Source organism: Lytechinus variegatus, chromosome 14, assembly GCF_018143015.1.
Source record: "Lytechinus variegatus isolate NC3 chromosome 14, Lvar_3.0, whole genome shotgun sequence".
NCBI lineage: Eukaryota > Metazoa > Echinodermata > Echinoidea > Temnopleuroida > Toxopneustidae > Lytechinus > Lytechinus variegatus.
Window position 1 is genome coordinate 31,487,841 of NC_054753.1, and position 13,934 is coordinate 31,501,774.

The 13,934-nt window shown below is 37.6% G+C and overlaps 1 protein-coding gene across 3 annotated transcripts in view; it reads left to right on the forward strand.

The window, feature by feature from the left end:
- The window catches only part of LOC121427720 (PR domain zinc finger protein 2-like), a 28,541-nt gene extending 15,114 nt beyond the window's left edge, over nt 1-13,427 (forward strand). For 2 of the 3 annotated variants that reach the window (XM_041624252.1, XM_041624254.1), the window contains exons 2-6: nt 1,910-2,046; nt 2,339-2,442; nt 2,945-3,100; nt 3,847-4,015; nt 7,748-13,427. In XM_041624252.1, the coding sequence (XP_041480186.1) occupies nt 1,965-2,046; nt 2,339-2,442; nt 2,945-3,100; nt 3,847-4,015; nt 7,748-12,357 (5,121 nt within the window). In that variant the 5' untranslated portion in view covers nt 1,910-1,964 and the 3' untranslated portion in view covers nt 12,358-13,427. Of the gene's footprint in view, nt 1-1,237; nt 1,446-1,909; nt 2,047-2,338; nt 2,443-2,944; nt 3,101-3,846; nt 4,016-7,747 lie in introns of all 3 variants that reach the window. The other variant, XM_041624253.1, reaches the window with a different exon arrangement.
- The last annotated feature ends 507 nt before the right edge of the window (nt 13,428-13,934 follow it).

Sequence of the window (13,934 nt, forward strand, 5' to 3'; positions counted from 1 at the left end):
TGAATTTACCTAAAGATGTGTTTGACTAGCAGAATTTTGAATTGATTTTTGTTTATTTTTTTGTCTTTAATACAGTTTGTATTTCTATCGGGCAAGAAACTTGCGATCAATCGCAAGTCTATTTTCAGTTTAAGTTAATATATCAAATTTCTTGCAATTAATTGTAACTTTGTGACTGATTGCTAATCTGCTCCGTGAAACAAGGAGTGTAATCTGATTTGATACAGCTAAAATGGATCTATTGAAATTTGCAATTGATTGCAAATTATTTCTTGCAACACCCCCTATGTTTTTTATTCTAATGCAGAGCCCCCCCCCCCCCCCCGTGTAAAACAGGTCCTATCTCAATTACTGATTAAGGCAATCCTTGCTGAAATAAAAGATAATGAAATCCTGCCGTGTCTGTCAAGAAAGCTCAGTTTTACTATTCAAATGAAAAAGGAGTTATAAAAATGGTGATGACAAAGTGTAGAAGAAAGTTTAGAATTGACATCACTTGTCGATGGACTTCCTCTTTCATTTCTGAATGCTTTGAATTTGATTTGAGAGGAAACTCACAGGCAAACCAAGAAGGGTAGGCATTTCCTGCTCAGTTTAATCATTTTATTTCTTGTGAAAGCAGCAAGCCCATCTCAATGCATCCCACCTTGTGCATTCTTTTTTAACTATTAAAGTTAAAGAAAAGAATGTATACAGTATATCTGCACAGTTTGCTATTTACAAACAATATTTTTTAAACCTTATGCTTAGTCAAAATCGTCTCCATTCAGGTATTTGATATTAGTGGATATGGTGCAAGTAACCCATAACCAGGGGCAGTATTCTGAACATTGTCTTTTCTCCATATTTTGTCTTTTCTCAGAGATATGACAGAATCGGTATTCTGGTGGATGTCATAAATTATGTCTCTTCTCTGTTGTGCACACCAAAAATGTGTGGTTCTAAAAATGCACATACATATATGTACATGTACAAGCAAAAGATAGACAGGGTCTAGCAGTCATAAATTTTGTCATATCTTTTAGTACCGTACCAAATATCCCAATATGCTGCCGACTTAATGTCATGCATACAATGATATTATTTAGATTAGATTGTGGTATTAATTTCACTCATCATCCATGACTATTTTCAAAAATATTTTTTCATGCTACAATTAGTAGGACCTACATATCAATTCCTCGTTTTTTTCTCTTTTTTCCTCTTTTTCTGCCTCTCTTCTAAAACTTCTTTACAGCTCCCTATCCCTCTTTGTAATCAAGCGCTTCAATATACAGTCGCGCGATGCCAGTTACTGTATAAAGGATAAGCCCCATGTGCTCATGGTCCTTAGCTGGTTGTTGTGGCATGCGCCTGTAATCCAAGCTATGTGGGAAGTTACACAGATTGATGCAGAGGTTTGAGGTTCGAGCCCTGGTCACGTCGTTCTGATGGTGACATTAAAGGTCGGTCCCAGTCGTAAATAATCATATCTGATTGATACATGTCTGACAAAACTCAAATACACACACACATCACGGGCCTTAGGGCTCCTAACGGTGATTTGATTGGTTTGCCTCTGAAAAGATGTCAGAAACTTTGAGAGATATGACAGGAAAAAGTCAATGTTCAGAATACTGATTTGTGACAATCATAGCAGTGTCACATCTCAGAGAGAAATGACAAAATTTATTACAAAAGTTATGACAGTGTTCCAGAATACCACCCCAGGGCACTATCTGTGGAATGCTTTAGTTCTGCACCAAAAGATACCAGCAATTATAAATTCAAGCATATTACTGTTACCAGTAGTATGTAGATTGCAAACCATGTTACAATCATAGATCTATGTTATGCCCCTCTGATATGACCAATATACACAGAATATATTATATTATAACACAGAGGTATTCTTTGTTTTTTCTTGTAGAGCTTTGATGATGGTGTTTTGAATCAAGACCACTGAAAACTAGAAATCTGCCAGCATGTTAGAGGATATAGGAGCAGGTATCAAAGCCCCTTCTGGGCTAGAGTTCAGGCAGTCTAAGATGGAACTAACTCTAATGGGTAACTAACTCAGTCTTTCTACTTTTTTTTAGCACAATTGAGTTACAGTCTACATGAATTCTGCAAGATTTTTTTTTTGTCTGATAACCTTTTTCAGAAATATAATGTTGAAGTCAAATTTTTATGCAAAACTAGGATGAATAGACCTGGCTATTGACTTTTCAATCTGTTGTTGTTATCAGCTTAAGAAAATTTAATTTATATATTACTCTCCTTGAAATCATTTATTCAATGTACTGTGTCTGTATGCCATGTACATGCAATCATGTTTTTTTCTTGATTGTTATAACAGGAGTATGGGCAAAGAAATCTGTTAGGAAGGGACGAACCTTTGGGCCTTTCATTGGTGAGAAGAGAGATTGCAGTGAGGTCTTAGATGATACATACTCTTGGGAGGTGAGTCCATCAACACCATTTAAGCATGCAAATTTATGGTGTAAATGAAAGCTGAAGACAAAAGAAATTTATTAGTGAAGGTTTAGTGAAAATCTGTAAAAGAATAATAGAATTTATTTTTTTTGTAATAAAAGTGCAAACACCCAAGTCCTTCATATTTCAATTGCAATGGTAAATGGTCACATGGAATACACTCTTGGTCTTCAGGGAGTAGTTTGCTGTGGTTCATGACATTGTAGGTCAAGGGATCATCTTGTTTTTAATTGGTGGGGGCGGGGCACTTGTTAATTCCCCTCAACATTCAAGTGGAGGGTTTTATGATTGTTTTTCTTTTAAGTTTTGGGCATCATTTGAGGCAAAATTTACAATGTTTGTACATACAGTTCCTAAGTCCTTTAACATTTCATTGAAAACAAATTCGTCAAAATGTTTATTGGGATTTCCTTCTTCATCAATTCATTCCAACTATTTTTCATTTTACCTGTTTGTCATCCTCCATTAGATCCGAGGGCCTAAAGGAGTACGGCTTTACAGCATTGATGCATCAGAACCTTCTAAAGCAAACTGGATGAGGTACGTGAAGAGTGCCAGAAGTTTTGAGGAACAGAACATGATTGCTACACAGTACAAGAGAAATATCTACTACAGGACACTAAGGGTATGTAATTGTTTGATCCAAATGTGATGAGGGCTTTTGGTCAATGAAATCATAGAGGGGTGGTCGATGGAAACTGGTTACAAATAAAATGAAGTCAGGCATTAAAATAGGATTTATGGAGGGGCAAGGCAACTAAGATGAGGGGCACTTTTTAAAATAGGCTAAGCAGCAGTGGGCACCAAGGTTAAATAGGCATGTAATGAAGTACTTCGTTTATGAGATAAAGAGATATGTCACTTTATGCCAAAACCAATAATACTTTGCTTTAAAAAGTAGATCCTGAGCTTTAGTATGATACATTCTTGGTTTATTTAATAATTTCAGTGTGAAATTTTAAAGGAAAAGAGGTTTGAAATTTGAGTTGACAAGCTTCAGCAATGCAGTGAATGGGGGGTTTTCCAGTGCTCTTTTGGGTATTTCCCCTAGCCCCCATGTCATTTTTCCCTTGGTTCAGTCAAGCATGGCATATCTCTGTCAAAGCTAGTTTACATGTAGACTTAAAGTTTGGAAATAACAGTGTCACTATGATTATATTTGTATTTTGTTTCATTTATATTAACTTTTATAATTTTGATTTTTGGAAGCCAATTACTATTTTGGCTATTTTCAGAAAACCTTTCATTGCAACTATTTGTTGGTTTTGATGAGGAGGGTAATGAATAGTCTCTTTTGAAATATGAATAATGTTAGGACTTTTACTGTTATAATTCTTAGACTGTTAACTTATTCCAATATTTTGTGTACAGCCTATAGCTGCTGGAGAAGAACTGATGTGTTGGTATAAGAACCTGTCACCCACGGCGCGTCCATTAGAGACAGCCGAGTCATTAGAGATGGAGGAGAGTGATGGCGCCCTCAACACTTCGGGAGAAAGCATCACAAGTGCCAAGTCTGATGGCAATGAATCTAAATCAGGTAAGGATCCTATGTCATTTAGATGTTAATTTACTATTAGATAGCTTATCAGAAATAATGTCCATTGGCCCGAGTTCATATTGGTGGTTTTGAATCTTAAACAATGGACATAGGCAGAATTCATGCATTAATTACTCATGATTCACCAGTATATTGAGAAAGCACAGTAATAACTCCATGATTTTATCAAAGTGAAAATAATGACTTGTCATATTAGTTATGCAGGTAGCTAAGGGTTGCAAACAAACAGAACAAAATGGCTACACCCTTACATATCATAACATTACAGGTGAATAAATTCAAGCAAGATTTTTGAGAAGTCCTGCTTTGTAATATTATATGTTTAGTTCTTCTTATACCGTGTTTACACATGCATCGACTTTTTGTTCAGAACCAAAAGCCAATTCTGCATCGGCATTTGATTTATCTTGCACTGTTTTTACACGCTGTCACAGCTCACAGTGCAGAATCGGCTTGCACGGCGAAAACCTGAAATGGTCCGAGCACCAACAATATACGTCATAATAAAGACAATGCTGGATCAATGTAGGTAATTATAGTACAGTGAATGAAATGCGGGCCAATTGCCGATGCAGAATTGGCTTTCTGTTTACACGAAGAAAAAAAGCCAATCCTGCATCGGCTCGCGGTTCTGAAGCTACTACTTTGGTGGTGCAAAATTGCGGATTCTGCAGTGAGAGCCGATGCAAGTTAATCGCGTTAACACGTAACAAAAAAGCTGATTCTGCATTGGCTCGCGGTTCTGAACCGCGATCCGATGCAGCGTGTAAACAAGGTATTAGATGATTAAATTCTTTAATATAATCTGAAACTTTTGATATATATATACATGTATATAAGGAAATTTTGATAGGCCTTAAAGTGGTTCATTACCACTAGTGCTGTAGCCGAACTGCCAAACCAAACCGAAGCTCGCCAAATTTGGCACTTCCGAACTGGACCGAACCGAACACAAATGCTTGGTTCGGTATAAAATACCAGGCACGTTTTTTGCTATTGATGTCAGTTGAGATCCCATATGGGCATTTTCACGGCGTTACACGGCACAATTTTACACACCTTTCATTGTGTGTATGACTATCTCTAACAAATGATGGGAGATTGCTTTTTCGCATATACATGTATTTAAATATAAAATAATTAACATTTTTATTGCTTAGTTATTAAGCGCAATAAGAATTCCACTCAATTTTTTTTTTATTACAGTACAAAGCATTGGCCTCGTCTTTGAATCAATTCTTATCAATTTCAAAATGTTTATTAACATGAATTTATTTTTTTTCTTCATTAAATGGGAGGACATTTAAAGCTAAACTCGTTATAATAGTGGGTGAATGCGTATATGGTAGTAATTGATCATATTTGTTTTTCATTGAATAAAAGAAAATAGTCAAGATATAAATACCTTCCTCACAAGTGACAAATCAATGGTAAAATTTCTATTTCACCTTCTGAAATGTCCTAAGAAATGAGAATAGAAATAGAATTCTAATTAACAGAAAATATCAAAAATCAAAGCAAAGCAATGCCATGAAGGAGTTTCGGGGGGGGGGGGGGGTGGCGCTTCCATTGACAACTGGATACCATGTGTGACCAAAGAAACCTGTAAAAAGGATCTCTTTTTCAAGATAGGGCATGTTAGGTACGTAATGTAATATTACGATGTCAAAAATGCTTGAATAATTAAAAAAGGTTATATACATGTATTTTGCTAGGAAAGCTACATGTTTATGGTCCAATTTGCGAGGGTATAAAAAGGCTATACTTTATAAAGGATGGACTTTTTGCATCAACACATCTTTAGGGAGATGGGGCGGTCCCGGGAATAAGTTGTTTGTTTGTTTGCTTCTCTGATGTAATGACATACTGTACTGGAAAAGGATTACTGCTAATGCTGGGGCTGTTACTGTACATGTTTAGGGGGTAATGTTAATGTTATGTTACCAATTCTTGTTAAGGGTAGTGTTTCACATGCCAATACTTGTTAAGGGGTTCCTTTTTTAGAACATGGAAAATACTTGTTTAGGGTGCTTTTCGAAACCCCATGTTCACGCATTGTATCCACTTGTCAATGGAAGTGGCCCAGCCCCCCCCCCACGCATTCGGGAAATAGTTGATCTAGAAGTATTTGGCCGTAATCAATCGTAGTTGTAATCGGTCATAATTGTTTTATATTTAATAAAAGAAAATAGAGAAGACATAAAAAAGTCAAAAGCAAAAGACAAAAGGTCAAAGCAAAGCAATCATGATGGCATTTGGGAAATAGATGATCTGGAAAGTAAAAACAAAACAAGGTGCACTTTGCTGCTGTTATACTGGTAAAATTCACATTCTGAATATGAAGTGTTCTTCCAAAGTCAATATCAGTTTTGTCCTGAATGATCCATGCTGGTGATTTCACAACTGAAAGTGCATAGTACAGTCCCATGTACTAATTTTCGTGCTGAAAATGTGTTTGACGTCACTTACTGTAGATCTTTAAGGACTAAGAATGCACTGATAATTTATCTTCTTAGAGTAATTAATTGACCATATTAAACCACTTTTAAGAAAATATGGACTTAGGAAATCATATCATATTATTTGGAAAATGAATTTTACCAGTTTAATAGCAGTTGAGTAGAGATTCTGTCTCATGGTTCAACATTCCTGATCAACAATCTCTCAGTCGGAATAGCTGTGTTCGTTATGACATTGTAATCAATCACAATCATATATACATTAAATAATCCTGAAAAAAAATATTCTGTTCATTGAAATTCTGTTTCTATCATCATTCTCTCATTTTCTTTTTTTCCTTTGGTAATTTTATTAAATTTGAAATGAAAATATGAGTTTTACTACTATTTTTAACAAAATGAATAAAATAAATTTATGCAACAATTTTTATAACCATTCGTTTTTAAAAACAAAATTTATTTCAAGTATGTGACAGACATTGGTTACAACTAATATTACATGGTTTAGGGCTAGCAACCTTTTTAAAAAATGTTTTTGAAACTTATTTAGTCATACATTGCTGAACCCCGAACCAAACCAAAGTTGGGAAGAAAAAAATTCCCGAACTCTATTGAACTAAACCCAAACATTGGGCCTGACTAGCAGCACTAATTACCACAGTTGTTGATGACTCTGAATTTCTTATTAATGCATTTCTTCATTTCACTGGTCCAACAGTCTTCCTTCACTGGACAGTTCATGTTAAAAAAAATTTGGTATGAATCGGCCCTAGGAAATTAAATAACTTTCCCATCCTGTAAAACCTGATGATGCAATTGACTTCCAGATAAGGAGATGATCAGAGATTAAGATAAAATATGGTTCCACTCCCTTGCATGACTAATCAGAGTCAAATGTGAACTTTGACCATGATATGGGTAATTTACTGTCTTAAACATCAGGACCATCTTAAGACAAAGGGAAGTGATTGATTATGAAGCTCATTTTCATGATTGATTGTATTGCTTATTATGTGAAATCTGTTTTGAAATCAACAGAATGATGAATTTATAAGCGCTGTGTTACAGTTCCTTTATAAGTGGTAATTAAGAGGATGTTTGTTTTCATCTTTGTTGGAAAATGAATAGGGGCATGCGCTCCCCCACATGAATATTTATATTGAAAGCAGATAGAAAACATATACATTTACTGACAAAATTATGTTTTTATTTTGTATAGTCTACTCATTAATGTTATTATTTTTTTATTTAGATGGTGACAGCTATGATATGCAGATGCCAATCTTGGAGAAAATGGAGACATCAGATATTGTCCCATCCCAGCTGGACACCAACATGTCTACAGAGTCAGAGAACAGAGCCAAGGTACCAAGTCACCTTGATGTTATGGGTCATGATGAGATGGATGACAAGGTTGCAGAACCACCTCTCATCTCTCCCATCTATCCTTCCAACAGCCAACACTCAGCCAACTTCTCCTCCATAACAGCTGGGGTTGACATAGGTGGTGTTGGAGATAGCAACATTCAGATCCAGGAACCTGATATCTCATCCAGTGATGCCACCTCCCACTATATGGCAAGTTCTGAAGAAACTATGGAAGGACATGTGGACTCCACCTCAATCACTGATTCAAAAGACAATGTGAAAGGTGTTGTTGCTAAAAAGAAGAGCAAAGCGGATTTGAAACGTCAGCTTAAAGGTCAGGGTGGTGCTCCAAAGAAGAAAACTAGGGTTGGCCAAAAGATAGTGGGAGCACCAAAGTCTCAGAGGTCTGTGACGATGATGGAAAAGGATAACAAGATACCAGTAGATGAAGATGGGAATAGTGTCGCAGTGATTGGACCTGATTGTGTCATTACATTTCCTGATGGAAGTGAACTATTCGAATGCCAATTTTGTCCAAAGAGATGTCGTTTTCCCAACGGCCTCAAATTACATCTTAAGCTGAAGCACCATGTTATGAAAATCACAGTGGAAGGTGTTAATACAACAAAGTGGGGAAAAGGATTAGGACCTGATGATATCAAAAACAGAAAGAAAGCAAAAGTAAAGAAAGAGGAAGATAAAGTGAAAAAAGACAAACTAATTCAGGAAACTGTTGATATTGTAAAGACTCCTCCAGAGGAAATGAAAAAGCCTCCAGTCTCTTTGTCTGCTAAGAAAAGTCCAAAGAACACTAAAAAGGGACAGTTCAACTGTCACCTATGTAGCAGGACATTTATGTATGCAACATGGAGGGAGAAACACTTGCTGAGACACAAGGTTGAAGGGAGTAAGGAAATGTTCCTCTGCCCTGAATGTCCAAGGAGGTTTGTTACAGATGGAGACTTGACAAAGCATAAGCTCACCCACAGATCACTTCCTCAGGATCTAACTACAGAAAGTGAATCAGATGTTCCTGTTCAAGGGCCAGGCCAAGAAAATGCTGTGGAACTCCAGATAAATAGTCCAGGTGATGAAATAGATAATGGTGTTGCATCAGAAACATCTGAGGCTCCAGTAGTGAAGAGTCCAGTTCAAGATGTTCATTCATCTGTGACGACGTCTTTTGAAAGTGCTGATGGGACTGACAAAGGAACATCTGATGATCAGGATGTAGCAAGGAGACGAACCATTACCAACAGGAAAGGTGCTCTGAAGAAGGTTGCTTCATGCAAAATATGTGGAATTGAATTTGTGTCCTCATCAAATCTCCATCGGCATCTTAGGAAGAGGCATGGACTGAATCTTGTGAAGAAACAAGGACCAAAGTCATCTGGAGAGAGTGATGTCAAAACAGAAGGTATCCCTGATGAGGAGAAAGAATCAACAGCCAGTATGAAAGCAGAGGTGATGAATAAGCCTCTTTCTCAAGAAAGCTTGTTAAATGTTCCCATAGTGAATCCATCACAAACAAAGGGGCACATGAAGACAATGGCCAATATGACTAGGATGATCAGAAGGAAGCATGCTACTGCAGTTCTTCAGAGCATGATGAAAGAGAAGAAGCTTGGTGGAGAGGACTCAGTAGGTGACCAAAGCAAAATACGAGCCAAGCTGCATGCTGCATTGAAACATGGAAAGAATGCAAAACGCAAGCAAGGTTTTAAGAGGATTGAGCAAGTTGCTTCCCTCACCGGTCTTACTGGTGAGCCATGCCACACTGAAATACCAAACCAAATATGTCCTTGGCAGAGCAACGTAAAACCGCATCCCTTCATCCCTAAGAAACCACCTACCCCACAGAGTGACCTGTTAAGTCCAGGACCTTCGTCCAGCAATATTGAAGTCTTGGACCTAAGAGTGAAGAAGCCTAGGACAGATACCTCTCAGAAGCAGAATACAACTCTATATATCTCGGCAGATTCATCACAACCTTTGGATCTATCATGCCATTCTCGTCCAGTGGTGCAAATCCCCAAGTACCAGGTTACTCGAAAACAAACTCCTACATCTCCTGTTGCATCTGCCTCTCCTGCATTCACTAGTCATCAAGAGGTAAAGACAATAACAAGATTTAATATAACCCCTCGCATGAAGTCAACAGGTTGGAGATCTTCTACTTTGACCACTTCTTTGGAATCTGCAGATCTTGAGAGGCCAACCAAGTTTTCAGTCCTGGATGCAGCCATCACATGTAATGTTTGTGAGCTTCCTTTTGATTCAATGAAGCTCCTAACCCAACATGTGGTAGCCCATGCAGAGGACTATCCTTACAAGTGTGAGTTTTGTGTGAAGCTCTTTGAGACAACAGATAGTTTGGCATCTCACAGGTATGACTTACACAGAGTTGGCAAGATGTACTGTTGCTCCGAGTGTCAGCAAGAGTTTGCCTACCTTTCAAATCTCAAGCAGCACCAAGTAGATATTCATTCAGATCACATGTGTTCGTATACAGAGCGGGGGCCTGAGGAGATCAGACCACAAAATTTCACTGACCCCACAAAAGCCATACAGACACCACCGATCCTACCAGAGCCTAGAGAAAGGATATCCCTCATTGCTCATGAAATGAGCAAAGTGAGTCCTTCCAAGTTTGGTCGTTTCACCTCGACCCATATAGCAGACACCAAAAACACTCCTCGAAAGAAATCTAAGAAAAAAAAAGATGTTCCGTGCAATCCTCAAAGACATCATCCATTCGCCCATGCACGAGAGATCGGATACCTTAGTACCCTACCAGATGGCAGTGTTACAAGTGGAAAGACTGTAAGCCACTTCGAAATGACTACAAATAATCGCTGCACCAAATGCGCCAAAGTATTTTCCAGTACTGCTGATCTGCATGTACACATCATGGAGTGTGCTGCTGCTAATGTGCCAGGGAAGCAAAAAACCCCTGTCAAGACTCCTGTCAAGACTCCTGTCAAGACTCCTGCAAAGGTTGCTGACAAAAAGAAGCTGACCCAGGAAGAGAATAAGCAAAAGAATGCCAAGGTCAGGAGGATCAGGATCCAAGCTGCTAAGAGGAGCAGAAGCAGAGCCATTCAAAAAACCAGTGAGAGTGAAGAGAGTGATGCAGCCCAGAAGCGGAAGAGAGCTCGTCCTGGACTCAAGATGTACAACCCTCTTAATCATACAAGGAGAAGGGCCAGTGCAAATATTGTGGATGTCCATGCTTGCCTTGGCTGTGGGAAACAGTTCCACTTCATCAATGGTCTGGAGAGGCATATGAAGCTATGTCCAAATAAGGATAAGCTCTTTAATAAGAACACAAATCCATACTATGCTCCTCGTAATATGAACCATCAATGTGCCTACTGTGCTCGCCAGTTTGTCTACCTCAGAAGCCTCAAGAAACATATCTCAAGCTGTCCTTCCAGGCCACCAGATGCTCCCACCTCTGTACCATCCCTGATTGTTTCCTTGGCTGCTGCGGCAACATCAGGAGAGTCCGTCACAGTTTCTACTGCATTCTCCCCAGCTACCACCGTTACTCCTTCAACTTCTGCCTTCACACCTATCCCTGCTACTAATCCTAGTTGTGCAATAACAGCCAAGACTGAAATCCCCCAAAAGGGTTCTTCACTAGAAGTTACCTCAGATATCCTTAAGAATAATGTTTCTCTCGAAGCAGCTACTAAAACAAATGATAATTTAGTCAAGGATGAGGTGCAAGGTGTCGTCTCAACTGTAGGTGGGGAATCTTCCATTTCAGGAACTCCAAGAAAAGCAAGGAGAAAGAGGAGGAGGTTGGATCCATACAGCAAGAAGAAGAAACGATCCAGCTCACCAAGGTCAAGGCAAAAAATGGAGATTGAGGTAGAGGACGAGGATTATGATGTGGAAGGTGATGAATATGAAGATGGCGGTGATGAAGGAGAAGAGAAAGAGATGATACAGATAGATGCAGAAAGCAGTCTAGATAAAGGAACTTGTGTAAAGGTAGAAGATAAGGCGCAACAAAAAATAGAAAATGGTAGAGAAGAGGCAAATGGGGACTTAAAAACAATAGAGGAAAATGATGCTGATTGGAAGAAAAGAATTAACGAAGACCAACAGAAAATGAAAGAAAATATTAAAATTTGTGAGACAAAGGAACACATCATAGAAAACAAAGAAAAGATAAGTTCATTGCAGCATACTGGTAAAATCTTAGTGGACGAGAAGAAAGATACAGACAACTGTACAGAGCTTAAAGAACCTGAAAAAGCCAAAGACAAACAATTGGACAAGGAAGTGAGTTGTGTTGCTTCTGATGTCACAATGAAGGAACGGATGAGCTGTAAGAATGATGCAGAAATGAATTGTACAAGTGAAGGTCCATCAGGAAATGGACAAGAAAATAAAGACTATGAGCTTCTGAAAGAAAATGAGGTAGCAAAGTGTAGCAGAAAAGAAAATGAAGAACAATTTGAAACAGATAATAAATGCAGATGAAACAGGCCTATCTTGGAGATGGATGCAGGTAATACAAGGAGAAATAAGACCTTGACCTTTTGAATGTCACTCTTATCAGGGATGAGCTGTAGGATAGTTTTATATATAGTACTACACAGAAATTGTTTGCAGTACAAACTACACATGCTTGTGAAATAAATTTGAAATAGTGAAGGCAAGTGTAATTTTTTTTTTTCCATTGAACCTATTCAACTGTATTTTTTTAGTCATAAAAAATTGATGCAGAGTAGTTGTTTGGGCAGTGCAGTCTGGGGTGTCCAAGCTATTGGAAGAATTATCAAAAAGAAATTTAAGGCTTTGAATATCCCAACAGTTTCACCAAGAGCATATTAATGGTTGGCATTTATAGGACAAGGCGTGTATACCGTGTCTGTAGTTTTTAAAATTTATTTTTATATCTAAAATGTAGCACATATGGCTTGCCCTTCACTCCTTACATGATGTAACGAGTGAAGTACAAGCCATACGTGCTACATTTTAGATATGAACATAGTAATGTTTTTTTTGGGAAAAGCAGTGCAATGTTTTTTTTTTCACTGAATTTAAGCTTGTCTTACCTTGTTTAATGCTGCATCATCCATAGTTCCTTGGAGGAAAATATTGGTAAATGTTTGGTTAAAATCTGTTCAAGATTTGATTTTTGTCTCGCCTACATAGCAGAGGGAAACTATAGGCGCCGCTTTTCCGACAGCGACATCGTCGTCATGTCAAATCTTAACCCAAGATTAAGTTTTTGAAATGACATAACTTAAAAATAATATGGACCTAGTTCTTGAAACTTTGTCATAAGGATAATAAAGTATGACTGAACATCCTGCTTTGGTTTCAGATCACATGACCAAGGTCAAAGGTCATTAGGGTCAATTAACTTAGACCATGCTGGGGGGAATCAATATCGAAATCTTAACCTAAAGTTAAGTTTTTGAAATGTTAACTTAGAAAGTATATAGATCTAGTTCTAGTTTATGGAAAGAGTTCATAAAACTTGGACATAGAGTAATGAAGTATTGCTGAACATCCTGTGCGAGTTCCAGATCACATGATGAAGGTCAAAGATTATTTAGGGTCAATGAACTTTGGTCATTTTGGAGGTATTTGTTGAATTACCATCATAACTTTAAAAGTTTATGGATATGTTTAATGAAATGTTGACATATGGGTAATCTAATATCAATGTTTTTTTTTTGGGGGGGGGAATAATTATTTTATAGCCATTTTCAAAGTCATCACTGCTGCTTTATTGAAACGCGTAATCCAGGCAAGACTGCCTTAGGCAGTGCACTCCACTTGGTTTTTTACAGCACAGATGAGTAGCTCCTCTTCATGTTGATATAAATATAAAAAATGCCTATTGCTAGAAAAATTGAAAGTAATTGTATTTGTGAGGGTGGATACTATCATTAGACACATAATTTTATAATCCCTCCTATAAGCAAAATATCTTTATCATGTTCCATTGAAAAAAAAAAGAATTTATATTACATGATATATGGATACCTGCTCGCACTTGACGTCACAAATTAAAAACCTTAAACAATAATTTTCTCTAATTTTTC